Source organism: Sarcophilus harrisii, chromosome 2, assembly GCF_902635505.1.
Source record: "Sarcophilus harrisii chromosome 2, mSarHar1.11, whole genome shotgun sequence".
Classification (NCBI taxonomy): domain Eukaryota; kingdom Metazoa; phylum Chordata; class Mammalia; order Dasyuromorphia; family Dasyuridae; genus Sarcophilus; species Sarcophilus harrisii.
This window is the reverse complement of record NC_045427.1, coordinates 143235649-143250897: the sequence shown is the minus strand read 5'-3', so window position 1 is coordinate 143250897 and position 15249 is coordinate 143235649. Positions and strand designations below refer to the sequence as shown.

Genomic DNA, 15249 nt, shown 5'->3' with positions numbered 1-15249 from the left:
GGAATGGAGGAAGGATTTATAATGTGCCTACTTCATGCCAAAAACTATGCTAGTACTTTAAAAATCGATCCCACTATCAGAAGCTATTATAATCTCCATTTTACAGTTGAGGAGATTGATCCAGGAAGTATTTAAGTGACTTGTTTAGGATCACAAAGCTAGTAGTAAGCATCTGTCTAAGAAAGGTAAGGAAATCTGATTTCCCCAACTCCAAACCCAGTATTTTATATGCTAGGCTACTAACTTCCACAGGAAGAAGTTTGATTGTCTTCATATCTCCAGGCACAATGTTTATTAAATATTTGTTGAATTGAATAACCTAAAAATATTTAAACTGCAAGGCTAAGAATTCATTAAGCCACAATCAGTAAAATCATGCTTTTTAAAGCTCCAGTGAAAAATATACATGTTTTTTTAAATAATATAATAAGGCATTGAAATTTAGTGAATGTCTATAAGGTACATGAAAACTCTACTAGCTGCATGCTAGACAATTAAAATTAGGTCTTACTTCTCACTTACCAATAAATAAGAAGAAATTTTAATGTAGAGGAAGGGGAAAAAAGATTTCATATTACTCTACATTAAACAAAGAAATCACAACCATTAAAGAAAAATGAAAAGAAGACATAAGGATAAGAAGAGTGAAAAATGTTTTTTCAATGGCTCACTTCAAAGCAAAAATTATTAGATCTTTTGGATCAAACTGCTTAAATTAAAATGCAATTCTCCAAAGAGATTACTACATGCGTTTAAATAAATCTGATTCTTAAAAATTAATTTATAATTTTGTAATATTGTGCTTAAATAGAATTATACTTACAGACTGACATTCTGCTAATCTAAACTTTTTAGTTGTCCATATCATAAATACTATAGAAGCTGAAACAAAGAAAAGTTATTTTTAAAAGAATGATCAATACTAAAAACAAAACAAAACAAAACAAAAAAACAGCAAAATAACAATGAAATAACTTACCCAATATAGCAAAAATCAGAGTATTTGTGAAATGTCTGTAGAGTGAAAATTTCACTGTGTTCTTTCTTAGTTTTAGGGTCTTCATTGTTTGTGCCAAACTTACAAATATGTACACATACATATTAAGGAAAGTAATTTTCTTAATATAAGGGAAAGAGGATATATAAGCCACAATTCAAATCCTACTTTTATTCCATTCTAACATAATTCCAAATTAAAATAACTACATCAAACATTAAAAAAAAAAAAAACAGTAGGAAATGCCATTAAAGCTAGTAATTCTATTTCAACTCTCCTTTTCCTCACACGTTAATGTACAACTCAGTGCTGTCTTTATAAATGAACATTCTTAAAGATATGAAATGAATAAAGTTGAAAACCACATTTTTAAATATTCTTACTTCGTCTATTTTTTACTTCATTTTTTTGGTATAATTTTATTTTTCCATATACATGTAAAGATAGCTTTTAACATTCATTTTTGTAAGATTTTGAGTTCTAATTTTTTTCTCACTTTCCTCTCCTCTCCCCCCCCCCCCGACAGCAATCAATCCAACGTAGATTAAACATGTTCAAATTTTCTAGATATATTTCCAAATTTATCATGCTGCAGAAGAAAAATCAGATCAAAAGGGGAAAAAAAACAAGCAAACAACAAAGGGTAACTGTCACCTAGCATTTACAAAGGATTTTTTTTTCAATGTCTCATTTGTGTAGTGCATATCATCTATCTATCCTATCTAGGTCCAACATTATCTTTGCTTATATATAAAAAATTAAGTCCAGCAAAATAAAATTATTTTCCAAATAGGAAAGATACAATGAACCTAGAATGCAGGCCTTTTAATTCCTTTTGTAATATGTTACATTAGGTAGTTTCTTGTATGTAACTAGTTCACTTGCCATATAAACACAGGATGTCTCAAATTAAGTTGCCAAAGTTTAAAATTGCATGACACAAATGCATATTTACCTTTATTAAAATGTTTCCTATAAAGATAGATTGAGGGGATAAAAACCACACAATAATTAATTTAGACTTCAAAAACAAATACTGCCTCTCCCATATTCTATTCCACTCTTAAAACTAATGTTTAAAATTTTAAAGGTCTAACAGATTTCAAAGGCAAGAATACAAATCAATTAAGCTTTGCTTGTATGTGCCAATCAAATATATATTAAATATATAAGCCATACACTATAACATCCCCAGCATATCTTAGACTTTCTAAACACCTATAGTAGAAATACTGACCAAACACATCTCAAAATGCTCTACCAGGAATTAAAAGGGCATATGACAGGCCAAAGAATAAAAGAAGAGAAGTAATTTAATTCAAATTAGAAAAAGTATTTTTCATTAAGCAGTTGTGGTATATAGGCAAAATTTAAAACAATATTCAAAAATCAAGTGAAAGGAAGAAAATAAGCTGGTGCAACAAACAGAAACAAAATAACGCATATTAACATGCTAGCTGTAGTTAGAAAAGGATATCCACCAGCATAAGCCAGAATCAAGCAAAGCCAAAGGGATGCTGGCCAGAGGAACAAGATCAGATTCTTTTGCCTGCATCAAAAAAGTAAAAAATTCAGTCACAAATATATATAGATATAAATGCTAAAATCATTAATTTGACTTTTTCAGACTAGACTGACTTGTCTTCCTGCCCAGCTACAATCCAAATTAAGTCAAACTCAGGTATACTGAATTACATTTTTCCCACAAATAGTCTTAACTTTGTCGTTGTTGTCATGACCCCATTTGAAGTTTGCTTGGCAAAGATAACTGGACTTGTCATTTCCTTCACCAGCCCATTTTACAGATGAGGAACTAAGGCAAACAGAGTTAAGTGACTTGCCCAGAGTCACACAATTCCTAAACATTTGAGGCTGGATTTGAGATAAGAAAGATATCTTCCTTTCTTTTAACTCCAGGCCCAGAATTCTGGGCACTATGGTGCCACCTACCAGCCACATCTGAAACTACTCACTATACACTTTGTAGTCCATAGTCATGTAGAAGATTCATTAGTTCTCTACAATGGTACAAGAAAGCATTCTTTTCCATGAAGGAAAGTATAACTTTAATATTTGACAATTTTAAAAATCCAGGCTCATAATATGGATTTCGCTACCACTTATTTAATAATTTGAAACATTTACATCTCATAACCATTCCATTTCTCATAACCATTCTTTTCATTTTTTAAAACCATCTGTATGATATAAATGTACACATTAGGTTGGTTTTTTTTCCTTTGATAATAATTAGAAGAAATAATCTGAGCGAACTAGATATCTGAGCCAGGAAGCTTAATACCTTGCTTTCAGAAATGGGGGAATATTTATGCTTTGTATGATAGTAGTACGCAATCCTATCTAAAACATGTTTCAATAACTGTAGTGACTTTCGTTAACTGTTACAATTTTTTGCTCCAAGTTTTCTCACAAAATACATTAAAGTTAGTTTCCCTATTAGAGCTACCTTAAAGGAAGTTTTTTTTTAAATTTCTATAATTTACACCTGTAAAATTTTTCTTAAGAAAAAGACCATGTATAAATATCCTTTGTGGGTCCACTGCTTAGTTTCTCCCTAAAAATCTAGTTCAACTTTTAGTTCCCTGAGGATTGTATGTATGTATGTGTGTATATATATATATATATATATATTACATAAAGACTTGGCAGATTCTAGAAAAAGATAAGAGTTTTAGAACAAAAGTATGTTAAGAAGAAATGAAAAGCTTAAAGATTTGTTAAGTAAAGCCAAAGCAGCAACAAGATTTATCTGAAAAAGATTTTTGTCTTCAAAGATTCTACAAATGTTGACATTTTTTCTCCTCTCTACATAAAGCTGACTAACTTCTAGTTAATGACAGTATGCCAGCTTATAATTCCATAGTATCCAGGGATCAAAGAACCTGTCTGAAAAATATTTCTACTGAAATGAAATGCTATAAATATCTAGCACTTTTAGATAAAAGAAATAGTAAAATTAAAGTAGGTTAATGAATCAATCACATTGACAGCTGAAAAGATTTCCTTTCGATATGAAAATAAGATCTAATAACAGTATTAGTAAAAAAAAAAAAATTCAACATATTTACTATCTTTCACTTATGAAAACTTCACTCCAGCTTCACCTATATAAAAGAAGCTTTGGATTCTATATGAGTAGGCCTATCCATCTCTTTGCTTCAATCACTAAAGCACATATAACTCCACTGATGAAAGTGTATCTTTTAACAATAGCTTGCTAAGATTTAATAGAGTTATGGCTCAAAAACTCATCATCCTTCAGACAACTTAGTCATGGACTTTTCTGTACTATGCCTGAGTAATCCTTGGATGACACAGAAGATCATGGAACCCATATTCAAAGTCTTTCCTGTGTGGTAGACCCTGCTAGCTGCTGATGTCTGCTGGCACAGACTTTAATACCTCAGATCATTTCCATGACATAATGAGACATCATAGAAAGAATTTAGATAAAAAAAAAATCATAGCCCATATTTATCATAATTTTTTTGATTTATAAAGCACTAAAAGCTCAGTGAAAAGTCTTAATTTTTTTCTGAGACAAGGAGGGGGGACTTGGGAGAGAGATCTACAATTTTTCAAACAAAATCTTTAGCCAAAAAAAACCAAACCTTTTAAAAGCCCTAATTCCTTAAAACTCAAGAACCATTTATGAAATACAGAAATATAACATTAATGATTCAAATATTTAAGTTATTTTCTAAAAAACCAGAAAATGCAGGGATAACTTGATATAAAAATATAGTAAATACACGTGTGGCTCCCTATCTGGTACTTGGAAACAGACCATGATTAAATGCAAATTTCATATTAGCAAGAAACATTAAAGGAAATCAAATGAGAAGAAATAAATATATGTTCAGGGAATTATTTATTCTAGGAATTCTGTTATATCCCAGAATTTTTTGAAATAGAAAGACCTTTACAATTCTTTTAACCCAGCTCTCTAATTTCAGAAAGTTTACAGGCTCACTAGCTTGGTCAAGATCACACAATTTTTGGCAGAGGGACCATAAAAGCCAAATCTCCTTTGCACAAAAATTGTTTTCACTGTTCACAGTCACTGATTTCAGGTCAAGGAGATGCAGGATAATCTACTATAGTACAACTTCTGTCTCCAGATCTGTTTGACAATTCTACATTTAAAATTTTTCAGGTAAGAAATTTATAGTTTCCCTTATTAATCTCTTTGTCAGAAACCTCTTCATAGCCTTAAAATTAAATCTTTCTACCCACTGACTCCCCTCTCAGAGCTAAATCGCTTCATTCTACTTTCCACTATATTCAGCTGGAAAAACAGACTACCATTGTGAAATTCCTTCTAAGTTCTAAATTGACATTATAGATTCATTTTCATAATTATGTTGTCATATTCTCTCCTCATTAATTTTTACAAAAAGAAAACACAGTAAAGGATATGAACCACGCAAAAATGGAGTCAATGATTGCTAAAATAATGTCACAAATGAGAACAGCTACATGGCTAGAACCCTAAAAAAAAAAAAAAAAAAAAAAAGGAAAAGTCACATATAACACAGAACAATAAAAATTACCATTCTAATCTGGGGGGTGAGGAGGGGAAAAGAAAAAGGAGTAAAACCAATCTCACATCTGACCTCCACAGAACAAGGGATATATTTAAGAGATTCTCATTTTAGTCCCTCCCAGCAATGGCAAGAAAGCATACAGAATGAGCATCAGGAGTCTTCTTGACATGTGGAAAAGATCACACTCTCTCCTCCAGAAGAGGAAACTGAGGTCCATAAATAAAGACAAGGTGATTTACCCAAGGTCAAAATTAGCAGCAGAGGCAGAATTTGAACTCAGGTCTTCTGATCCCAAATCTAGAGTTCCTTCTACTACACAACTTGCTCATTCTCAGTAACAAATAATCTCTAATTTTGTAATCATTGTAATTGTAATTATATTAGTTCTTTGTCTTAAGTATTTATATTATAAATTAAAATTTTTACGTAATCCCAATTTCTCATTTTAACCAAAATTTTAATTTCCACTCCAGAACATACCTTTAGATAAAACTGATAACTAAAAAGATAGTTTATTACTTATTCTTACCTAGCAATTTTTGGAGGTTTACATATAAGAGAAATATTCAAAATGAAAATATGAGAACTGCATAAATACACACAAACTGAATGGTTATTCCCTGAATGGACTATATTTTTTATTAAAATTTCATCAGAAATATCATAATTAAGTACAGAGGGCAATTATTTCATCCCTGTAATTTCATTCTCTGAAATTCTTTTCTATGACTTTTTATAAATGTCTCATTGAGGATCTCTCCAATAAAGTATTAAAAAAAAAAAAACCCCTGAACTAGCTATACCCAGAAAAAGAACTCTGGGAGATGACTAAAAACCATTACATTGAATTCCCAATCCCTATATTTATGCACACCTGCATTTTTGATTTCCTTCACAAGCTAATTGTACAATAATTCAGAGTCTGATTCTTTTTGTACAGCAAAATAATGTTTTGGTCATGTATACTTATTATGTATCTAAGTTATATTTTAGTATATTTAACATCTACTGGTCGTCCTGCCATTTGGGGGAGGGGGTGGGGGGGGGGGTAGGAGGTGAAAAATTGGAACAGGAGGTTTGGCAATTGTTGGTGCTGTAAAGTTACCCATGTATATATCCTGTAAATAAAAGGCTATTAAATAAATAAAAAAAAAAAAAAAACCACTCCAAGTGCTACTTCTACAGACTTGATCACCATTCCCAATTCTACCTCATGACTTGATCACATCCTTTTCTTATGATGAACTTCATGAACAATCTTTTATGCCATTTTTTTCTTGTAAGTCATCACTATGAAGCAGCAAGGTCAAACTCAAGTAAAAACTAATCTCTTCCAAATATACTGACTTAGAAACCCACAAATTAATATTATCTGTGTTGTATTCTATTTTATTTATTTTATTAAATATTCCCAAATTACATTTAAATTGGGGCTTGGGAGTTCTGTGGCCTGCCTAAAAAGTTTTATTACCCTGCTATAAAGGACCCGAGTTCAAATTTTGCCCCCAAAATTTACTATTACATGACTATCGGCCAATCATAACTTCTCTGGATCTTAGTTTCCTCATCTATATAATGGGGATAATATCTCAAAGATCAATCTCAGAATTGCCATGAGAATCAAAGAAGAAAATAGATAAGACATATGCAAATCTTAAAACCTATGCAATTTGGTCAGTAGTTTCAGTCATGTCCAATTCTTCAAGCTCTCATTTCAGAATTTCTTGGTAAAGATATTAGAATGTTTTGCTATTTCCTTTTCTAGCTTATTTTATAGATAAGGAAATTGCCACAAACAGCATTAAGGGATTTACCTAAGGTCACATACTAGTAAGTATATGAGGCCAGTTTTGAACTCAGGAAGATAACTCTTCCTGACTCCAGGCCTGAAACTTTGTGCACTGAACCATCTAGCTGTCCTAAAATCTATATATGTCAATTATTAATATGTGGGTGTAATGGGCTGAGGTTTGAGTTGATGCACTGAGGTCCCAAGTACGTGAGGCTAAATAGTAATTGGGCTATACTCTATTAATATACATGATTGGATAAAGAATGGTCCCTGCCCACTCTCACTGCAAGTCCTGTGTTGTACAGGAAATGACGATTTTGGTGGGTGGAGGCAGAGAGAGGAACAGGAAGAGAAACTGGGAGAGATGGGACCTGGGTTCCATTCTCCTGGCTGCTGGTCGTGTGGCTGTGGGTCTAGCTAGGTTCTTGACTCAGCTGCACACATTGCTATCGCCGATTCTCTTCCACCTGCGATCCTTCTTCACTGAGAATAAAGACTGACGATTTTCCCCTAACCTGAACTCCGGACTCCTGCTGATTTTAAAATACGCGATCTTCACATGTGGACATATACATACACACACACACACACACACACACACACACACACACACCCTTGAATTTTCCCTAACCAAAAAAATTTAAATGAATATACTGAAATTTAAAGGGGTAAGCGCACCTAGACTCTTACATGGTTAACTAAAAGTAGTCTAAATAAACAAGGAAGCAGGGATGAAGAGAAAATGCTTATGTATATCTACTGAAACAGATATCATAAAAGTAAAAGATAAGAAACAATAAAGATGCCTAGAAGTTCACAAGAGACAAAGTCCAAAAAAAAAAAAAAAGTCTACAATAAAACCAGTGACTTCATATGCTTATGCAGGTGAGGTGGGTAGGTGGTACAGTGGACAATGTATTGGAGCTAGAGTGAGGAAGACCCAAGTCTAGCCTAAGACACTTATCACCCATGTGATGCTGGACAGATTACTTAACATTCTGTCAGCTCTGGTTTCCTCATCTATAAAATGGAGATAATAGTAATACCTACTTCTCAGGTATTACTGATATAATATTTGTAAAACACTTTACAAACTTTAAAGCACAATATAAATACTAGCTATTAATATTTTGTATTCAACATGTGAGTAACAAGAAAGGTAAACTCGAGAGCTTAGCACAAAGAAGACAATTTGACACCATAGATATCACTCAGTCAAGGTTAAAACAAATACATGAGAATATGGTTCTGAAAGTATGGACCATCTTCAAAAGAAGAAGACAGTTAAAGGGGAAACCAGGGAGGTGCAGAGTAGCACTATAGGTATAAAGATGTGTTCAGTTAATTGAATGAATGCCCATCAATTGAGAAATGACTGAGTAAACTATGGAATATGAATGTAATGAATATATATGTCTACAAGAAATGATGAGCAGTTCTATGAGCTCTCTTAATGATAATTTCATTCAAAATTGGAAAGAGTCAGCAAAGAAAATAAGTCTTTTGCACCTGAAGCTCACCAATAAGGAAGAACTCATTTCTGACTGAGAATTATTAGGGAAAATGTGGTCACTTCATTTTAAAATTTATGATAGAGAAAAGATAGAGCATCTGTTAAGAATCAGTCTAAGAAGAACTAGTCATTAAAGGATTTATTTATAGTAAGTACTGTGGAAACAAACACAAAAGCAAAATAATTCCTATATTCAGGAACTCACACCCTACTAATAAGGTAAAGAAACTTAAGAATAAAACACTAAAGAAATAAAGAGTAAAAAAGCAATTCTGATCAGGAGGAAAGAGGGGTAATTACATAGTACCCAGTAGATGCAGAAAGAACTACCCATCAAATAACATAATTAAAAAAAAAAAAAAAAACTATACAGATGACGGAAATCAGGGCAGATAGTTGAAGATAAACACAAAAAATTTGGCACAGTGAGAATGTCAGGAAAATTAGACTTCAAATAAACTGAATAACTAAAATGGATGATTTTCCTCCCCTAGGAAAGAGAAAGAAGAAAAGGGAGAAAGGGAAGGGAAAAAGTATTTATTAAGTACTTACTAAGCACCAGAAACTGGGGTAAATGTATTACAAATATTATATCATTTGATCATCACAACTATATTAGTAAATGGGTGCTTGTTATTATCAACCCCCCATCTTTGCGTTGAGGAAACTGAGACAGACAGAGGTGAAGTCTTGCCTGAGACTGCATGTGAACTGAGGTATTCCTGGCTCCAAGCCCAGTGCTTTCTCTGTTGTACCACCTAGAAGGCATACTATCACTGTCCCTCAACTCTCACATTGTCTTCTCTGAGAAGAAAATTGCAGGAGGGCCAGGCCTTATGCCTATCTTTCCTCTATCAAGAAGAATGCTGTTTGCATCTTAAAGTTCAGAAAGAAAACAGGAAGCATTTCCTGACACACTCTTTCCTCCTAAAATGACCACTTATGATGTACTTCCATGTGTATATGTTGTATTCTCAGGAGAAGATAAGATCCTTGAGGGTAGATTGTTTCTCAAGTTATCTCTGTGACCCTAAAGCCTTCCAGATGGATGGATGAGGGAATGAATAAGAAACTGATTAAGCAAGTAATATGTGCCAGTTACCTGCACAAAAGAGCCACTTGTGTCCTGATTATATTGAAATGTAAAGTAGGGCCCTAGTTGTATGGGAGGTAATCAGTACACCAGGCCCAGATGCATTACATCCCCAGGAACTCAATAATCAGCAAATGTGACTAAAGGGCTACTTGCTTTTTTGTGATCTTTGCCGAAAAGGCAGAGTTGCCACAGGACTGATGAAGTACAATACTGTCTTTTTTTTTTTTTTTTTTTTTTTTTAAAGAAACTTGCGCATTAAAACTACAAGCCCCAGAGATGGCTGCTATTCCTAGCCAAATTCTAGACTATATCAAAGATATGGCTACTGAACATGCAGAAAATAAAGTAAGGAATCCCAAAAACCGAAGAAGGCTTCATCAAGAATATGCCATGTTATTCTTTTTTTTCCCCTGAGGCAATTGGGGCTAAGTGACTTGGCCAGACTTACAGTTAGGAAGGATTAAGTGTCTGACACCAGATTTGAACTCGGGTCCTCCTGACTTCAGGGCTAGTGCTCCATCCATTGTGCCACCTAGCTGCTCCCACGCTATTCCTTTTGCAGAAAAGTTACTATATTGGCACATCAGGGAATGCTAGAGACATAATTTACTCATTTTTGCAAAGCCTCTGGCAAAGGCTATCACATTCTTATAAATAAATGTGGGCATGGTGGTAACACAGTGAAGAAGACACAAGACTAGTTAAATAGTTATACCCAAAAGTACTTATTGGTGGTTCCAGTTCAATGTCAACTTGGAAAGAGATGGTTAGTGAAGTAGTTGTCCCTGTACTATTCAACATTCTTATCAATTATCTTTGATAAAGGAACTAATAACATGTTTATCAAATGTAAAGAATACACAAAGATCTTGATAGGCTTGAACACTGGGTTGTATCTAAAAAGATGAAATTTAACAAGTATAAATGTATAATTCATCTAAAAAAGATTTAACAAAAGGTCAGCTCAAATGCCATCAGTTAAAACTGCTTATATATATATATATATATTTTAAATGTTCAAAACTGATCAACTGCATGCAAAAGAATATTTAGATTGTCCATTTGATTAATAATTTGCAAGGTTACATGAGAAAACCAAGTACTCAGACTGTACAATGTCCAAGGCAAAATGTTTTCTAAAGAGAATACCCTAATTCTTAAATTTTTTTTGAATAGCAAAAATTCAATATTCCTTCTTATGTACCACTACATATCAACCTACCAATACTTATCTTTGAAATGATAATAAAAATCAATTGAAAACTATTGTACTACTTTCAATTCACATCCTGTTTTTTAAGTAACAAGTCAGATAAGCTTTCCAATTGCTTTTGGTCAAAAAGCACAGTAAAAGTTTCACAGCAAAGAGAATCAGAACAAAAGGATATGGGATGTTTCAGATATACATCAAATGTGTAGAGAATTTGTACATAGAAAAATTTTCAGAGTGAATTATGCTCTACATTAATTCGTACTTTATCCTGTTCTTCATATGCTCAGGAAAAATAATGATAATTTCTTAAAATGAAAATATCACATAAGCAGAAAGGTCAAGGTAATCCAAATGAAACTTTTTGTAAATGTATGCAATTAAAAATATATAATAAGAATACTAGACTATGTAAATTCATTTCTAGAGAAACTCACCAAAATATTTGACAAAGTAAAACATGTCTTAAAAAAATTTTTTTTAAAAGTAGCCACTTTTTACCCCAATAATTCTCATAACGCCTTCAATAGCTGCAAAAATGAAGTAAAGAGCACCCAGTCCGATCACGCGATGCATAACTGTTCCTAAACGGGGTCTGAATCAATGAAAAAGAGAAAAACAAAGTATGAGTAAGGTAAAATACAACCAAAGAAAACGTACTGTTTACAATAATCATACCTAAGCAGTTCCCATTTTTTTTTCTTCCTGCAGTTAGTTATCTTTTTCAGCAACAGACAGCAGGTCGTTGAAATAGAGACCCAGGGATTAAAGAGGCAAAAGGAAATCATTTATGCATATTAGATCTAGAGACTGAGGAAGTAGTACCTAAAACTGACCAAAAAATAGACTGATTACAACAAAATGTCTGTGCTTTTAAAAAAGTACTGCTCAGAGTACATCAAATGAAAATTAAAAGAATGCATGATTATCTGCACATGAGGGGTTACAATTGTAGTGTTAAGTAGAAGTAGCCCTGGTAATTTTTTTTTTGAAGACCATCAGTAGGATTCATGATATAAACTGGGCCTGAAGTAACTTTATAGATGAGAAACTTAAGGTTAAGTTGAAGCCCATGGTTACACAGGTTGGTAAGTGGTAGAGTGTGAATTCAAATCAAAGCCTTTTGATTTCAAATCCAGCTTTCTTTCCTCTGTATCAGACTCTTTTCTCACTTCTAGACTAGAAATGACCACAGAGATCAGCCAAGTTCAATGCCTTCATTTTAAAAATAAGGAAACTGAAGTCTGTCCCTAGGAGAATGCTCCAGCTCCTGGCTCACAGTAAGTACTTAATGCTTCTGAATTGACTTGCTCAGGTAGTAAAGCAGCAGAGGCAAGTTTTGAACCCCAATCAAGCCTTCTTTCCATTCTTTTGTCTCCTTTTTTTAGGAGAATCAAAAGAAAAAAGAAGGAAAAAACATTTTTTACAAGATCAATTCATTTTTCACATTCACATCTAAGACAACATCTAAAAGTTCTATATAAAGCAGACGTGCTTTCCACCAAGCAATCTGGAGAACCTCACTGCCCTCATAAGGACATAGCACACATCAAAAAGGAAGTAGCAGGGGGAAAACCCAAGAAATGTTGAAGTGCCATAGTTTAAAAATATCTTGTTAGAACTATATGGTTACATTTAGCTATAGAAACTCATCTCAGCAAACAGCAGAAATTGTGAAGAAAAAAAAAAAAGGATTGATTTTTAGTATTCCCCAAGCCAGACACAAGAGTTAGGGGCAGAGTACATTTAAAACATTAAGTCCTTCACTAGAACAATGGCATCTTGAGAAAATTCAAACAAATTGTAAAAGCAGAATTAAATTCAATTACCCTGAGTCAACAAATTTAATGGTACTGATATTTTCAGGATACTTGACATCTACCCATCAGAGCTATGAAATTAATTAATAAGTTACATAAATTTATGTTTTGCAAACTATCCAAATTCATTTTAAGAACAAAATTAGGTAATAATGAAATCCAAAATGGTACAGTACTCACACTTAGAACTCAGAAGACATAATTTCAACAGAGTTTTGGATCCAAATTAATGTGAAACCCTAAATAACTAAAATTCCTGTTCTACTATAGTCTACTATAGGTCAGGTACTGTATAAGTTCTTGAGAATATATAGACAATAAATGGAATCCTAAAGACCTTATGTTCTGAAGATCTGAGCTCAAATCCTACTCTTACATCTACTGGCTGTAACCCTAGGCAAGTCATTTAACATTCTCAACTACAGACTGCTCCTATAGACAGATTTCTTACTAGGAGCTCCCTGCACCAATAAAACCACAGAGCCAATTAAACAACAACAAATCCAACCACTACCCAACTTCAAAACAGGAAAAAGCAAACTGACAGAAAATATTTATTTAAAAAAGTATCTTCTAGTATCTAATATCTTTATTAGAATCAATAAAATTCAAATACTTGTTTCTCTGAGAAAAGAAGTAGAACTCCCCTTCCCAAGTGTATGTTGGGACTGCACTGCCTAAATCCTGAAGTTAATGCAAAAAAAAAAAAAAAAAAAAAAAAATAAAATGTAAATGCAAATACATATGTGTGTTTCGGGGGGGGGGGGGGAAGGAGAGAGCACGCACAATGAATAAACTTATGAAATAAAAGCACTAAAATAAATGGCAGGTTTTTGAAGAAGTTATTCCAGCACAGCTTTATCTATTAAGATTACATTAGTGACATGGAAGCAAGAAAATTGGTTAAGAAACTATTGCAACAGACCAAACTAAAGATAAAGAAATCCTAAACTAGATAAGCAGTAATGAGAATGAAAAGAAAGGGTAGATATGAAAGAAGAGCAAATACATTAAGATAGGGAATGAATTAGAGTTAAAAGTGATTCTAAGGATTTAAGCTTGATTGGTCAAGTACTGGCACTATTAAATGGAAAATTCATAGGCATAATGGTTGTAGTATAACACCTAATACTTACTTCACAATGCCATAGCCCAAGCTCACAATAATAACCAGAAGGCGTGCTAGTGTCCTTTTAATTGCAGAAATCAGCTCAGCAAACATTAATAAACCTTGGGCTGAAAAGAAAATAAATCACTTCTGATAAAAAATAGTGAACTAGATGAAATTCTCCACATGCAAGATTTCTCATTTCTTCAAAATTACATGTAGCAAACCCTTTCTCAGATTTGTCATCTATAAGCCTTCTTGGGTACAGAAACTCTTAGAAAGGTGAAAAACAAATGCATATGAATAGCATATAGTTGCAATGCTACTAAAATAAGGTGAGTTCCTTGTTATATTTAAAAGGGAAAGAGAATAGTAAGAAAGTAAAAAAAGTTTTAAAAAGATTACTAACAAAAAAAAATCTCCAATTTTCACTAACAAAAATTCTTTTACTTAATTAACTACTTTTTACGAATACAAATAAACATGGAAGATTAAGTCATCTGGTATTCACAAAAGTGAACTAGAATTTCATTTGAAGGATGGAAATAATAAAAGAATCATCACAGAATTCCAGAACTTTAGAATTAGAAAGAGCTTAAGTGCTAGCTAGAGCTTAAGTGCCAGCTAATCCAATCCTTACTTGAAGAATTTCCTCCACAACATACCCAACAAGTGATTAACCAAGCTATGCTTGAAAAACTACATGATAAGGAATATATGCCAACATAAATCCAACTGCTACTCCAAGAACCACATGGTTCCCCTTCACCTCCTTCCTTTCCCCCATTTATTATGATAACTTCTAGAAGTTAGGTCTCTAGAACCCACCCAATCAAATGCCTTCTATAACATATATGCAATAGATCAGCAACTTACAAGACAGTCCTGTAGTATTTACATTTTGATATTCTGCATAAAATACTGCTTTTTCCAGCATTCCCAGGAAAATAACAGCAGCAATCCAGAACTGAATCCTTAATAAATCCTTCCAATAACAGGCAGACCACATCAGCCAGAGTACACCATACAAAATGTAAATAATGCACATCACCATATAAAACTGTAGGAAGAAAAGAAAGAGTTTCAGATTATGTAAGCTAATTTTCTTAAGACAGGCTGTCCTCTGTCAAAATATCATTCTCAGT

The 15249-nt window shown here is 33.0% G+C and overlaps 1 protein-coding gene across 5 annotated transcripts in view; it reads right to left on the bottom strand.

Moving 5' to 3' along the window:
- TMEM87B (transmembrane protein 87B) overlaps positions 1-15249 on the bottom strand; it is a 50174-nt gene that overhangs the window by 18358 nt on the left and 16567 nt on the right. For 4 of the 5 annotated variants that reach the window (XM_031951000.1, XM_031950997.1, XM_031950999.1 and 1 more), the window contains exons 8-13: positions 14981-15164; positions 14133-14232; positions 11678-11771; positions 5438-5509; positions 980-1088; positions 824-882 (exon numbers count right to left, since the gene is read on the bottom strand). In XM_031951000.1, coding sequence (XP_031806860.1) covers positions 824-882; positions 980-1088; positions 5438-5509; positions 11678-11771; positions 14133-14232; positions 14981-15164 — 618 coding nt within the window. Of the gene's footprint in view, positions 1-823; positions 883-979; positions 1089-2474; positions 2547-5437; positions 5510-11677; positions 11772-14132; positions 14233-14980; positions 15165-15249 lie in introns of all 5 variants that reach the window. The other variant, XM_031950998.1, reaches the window with a different exon arrangement.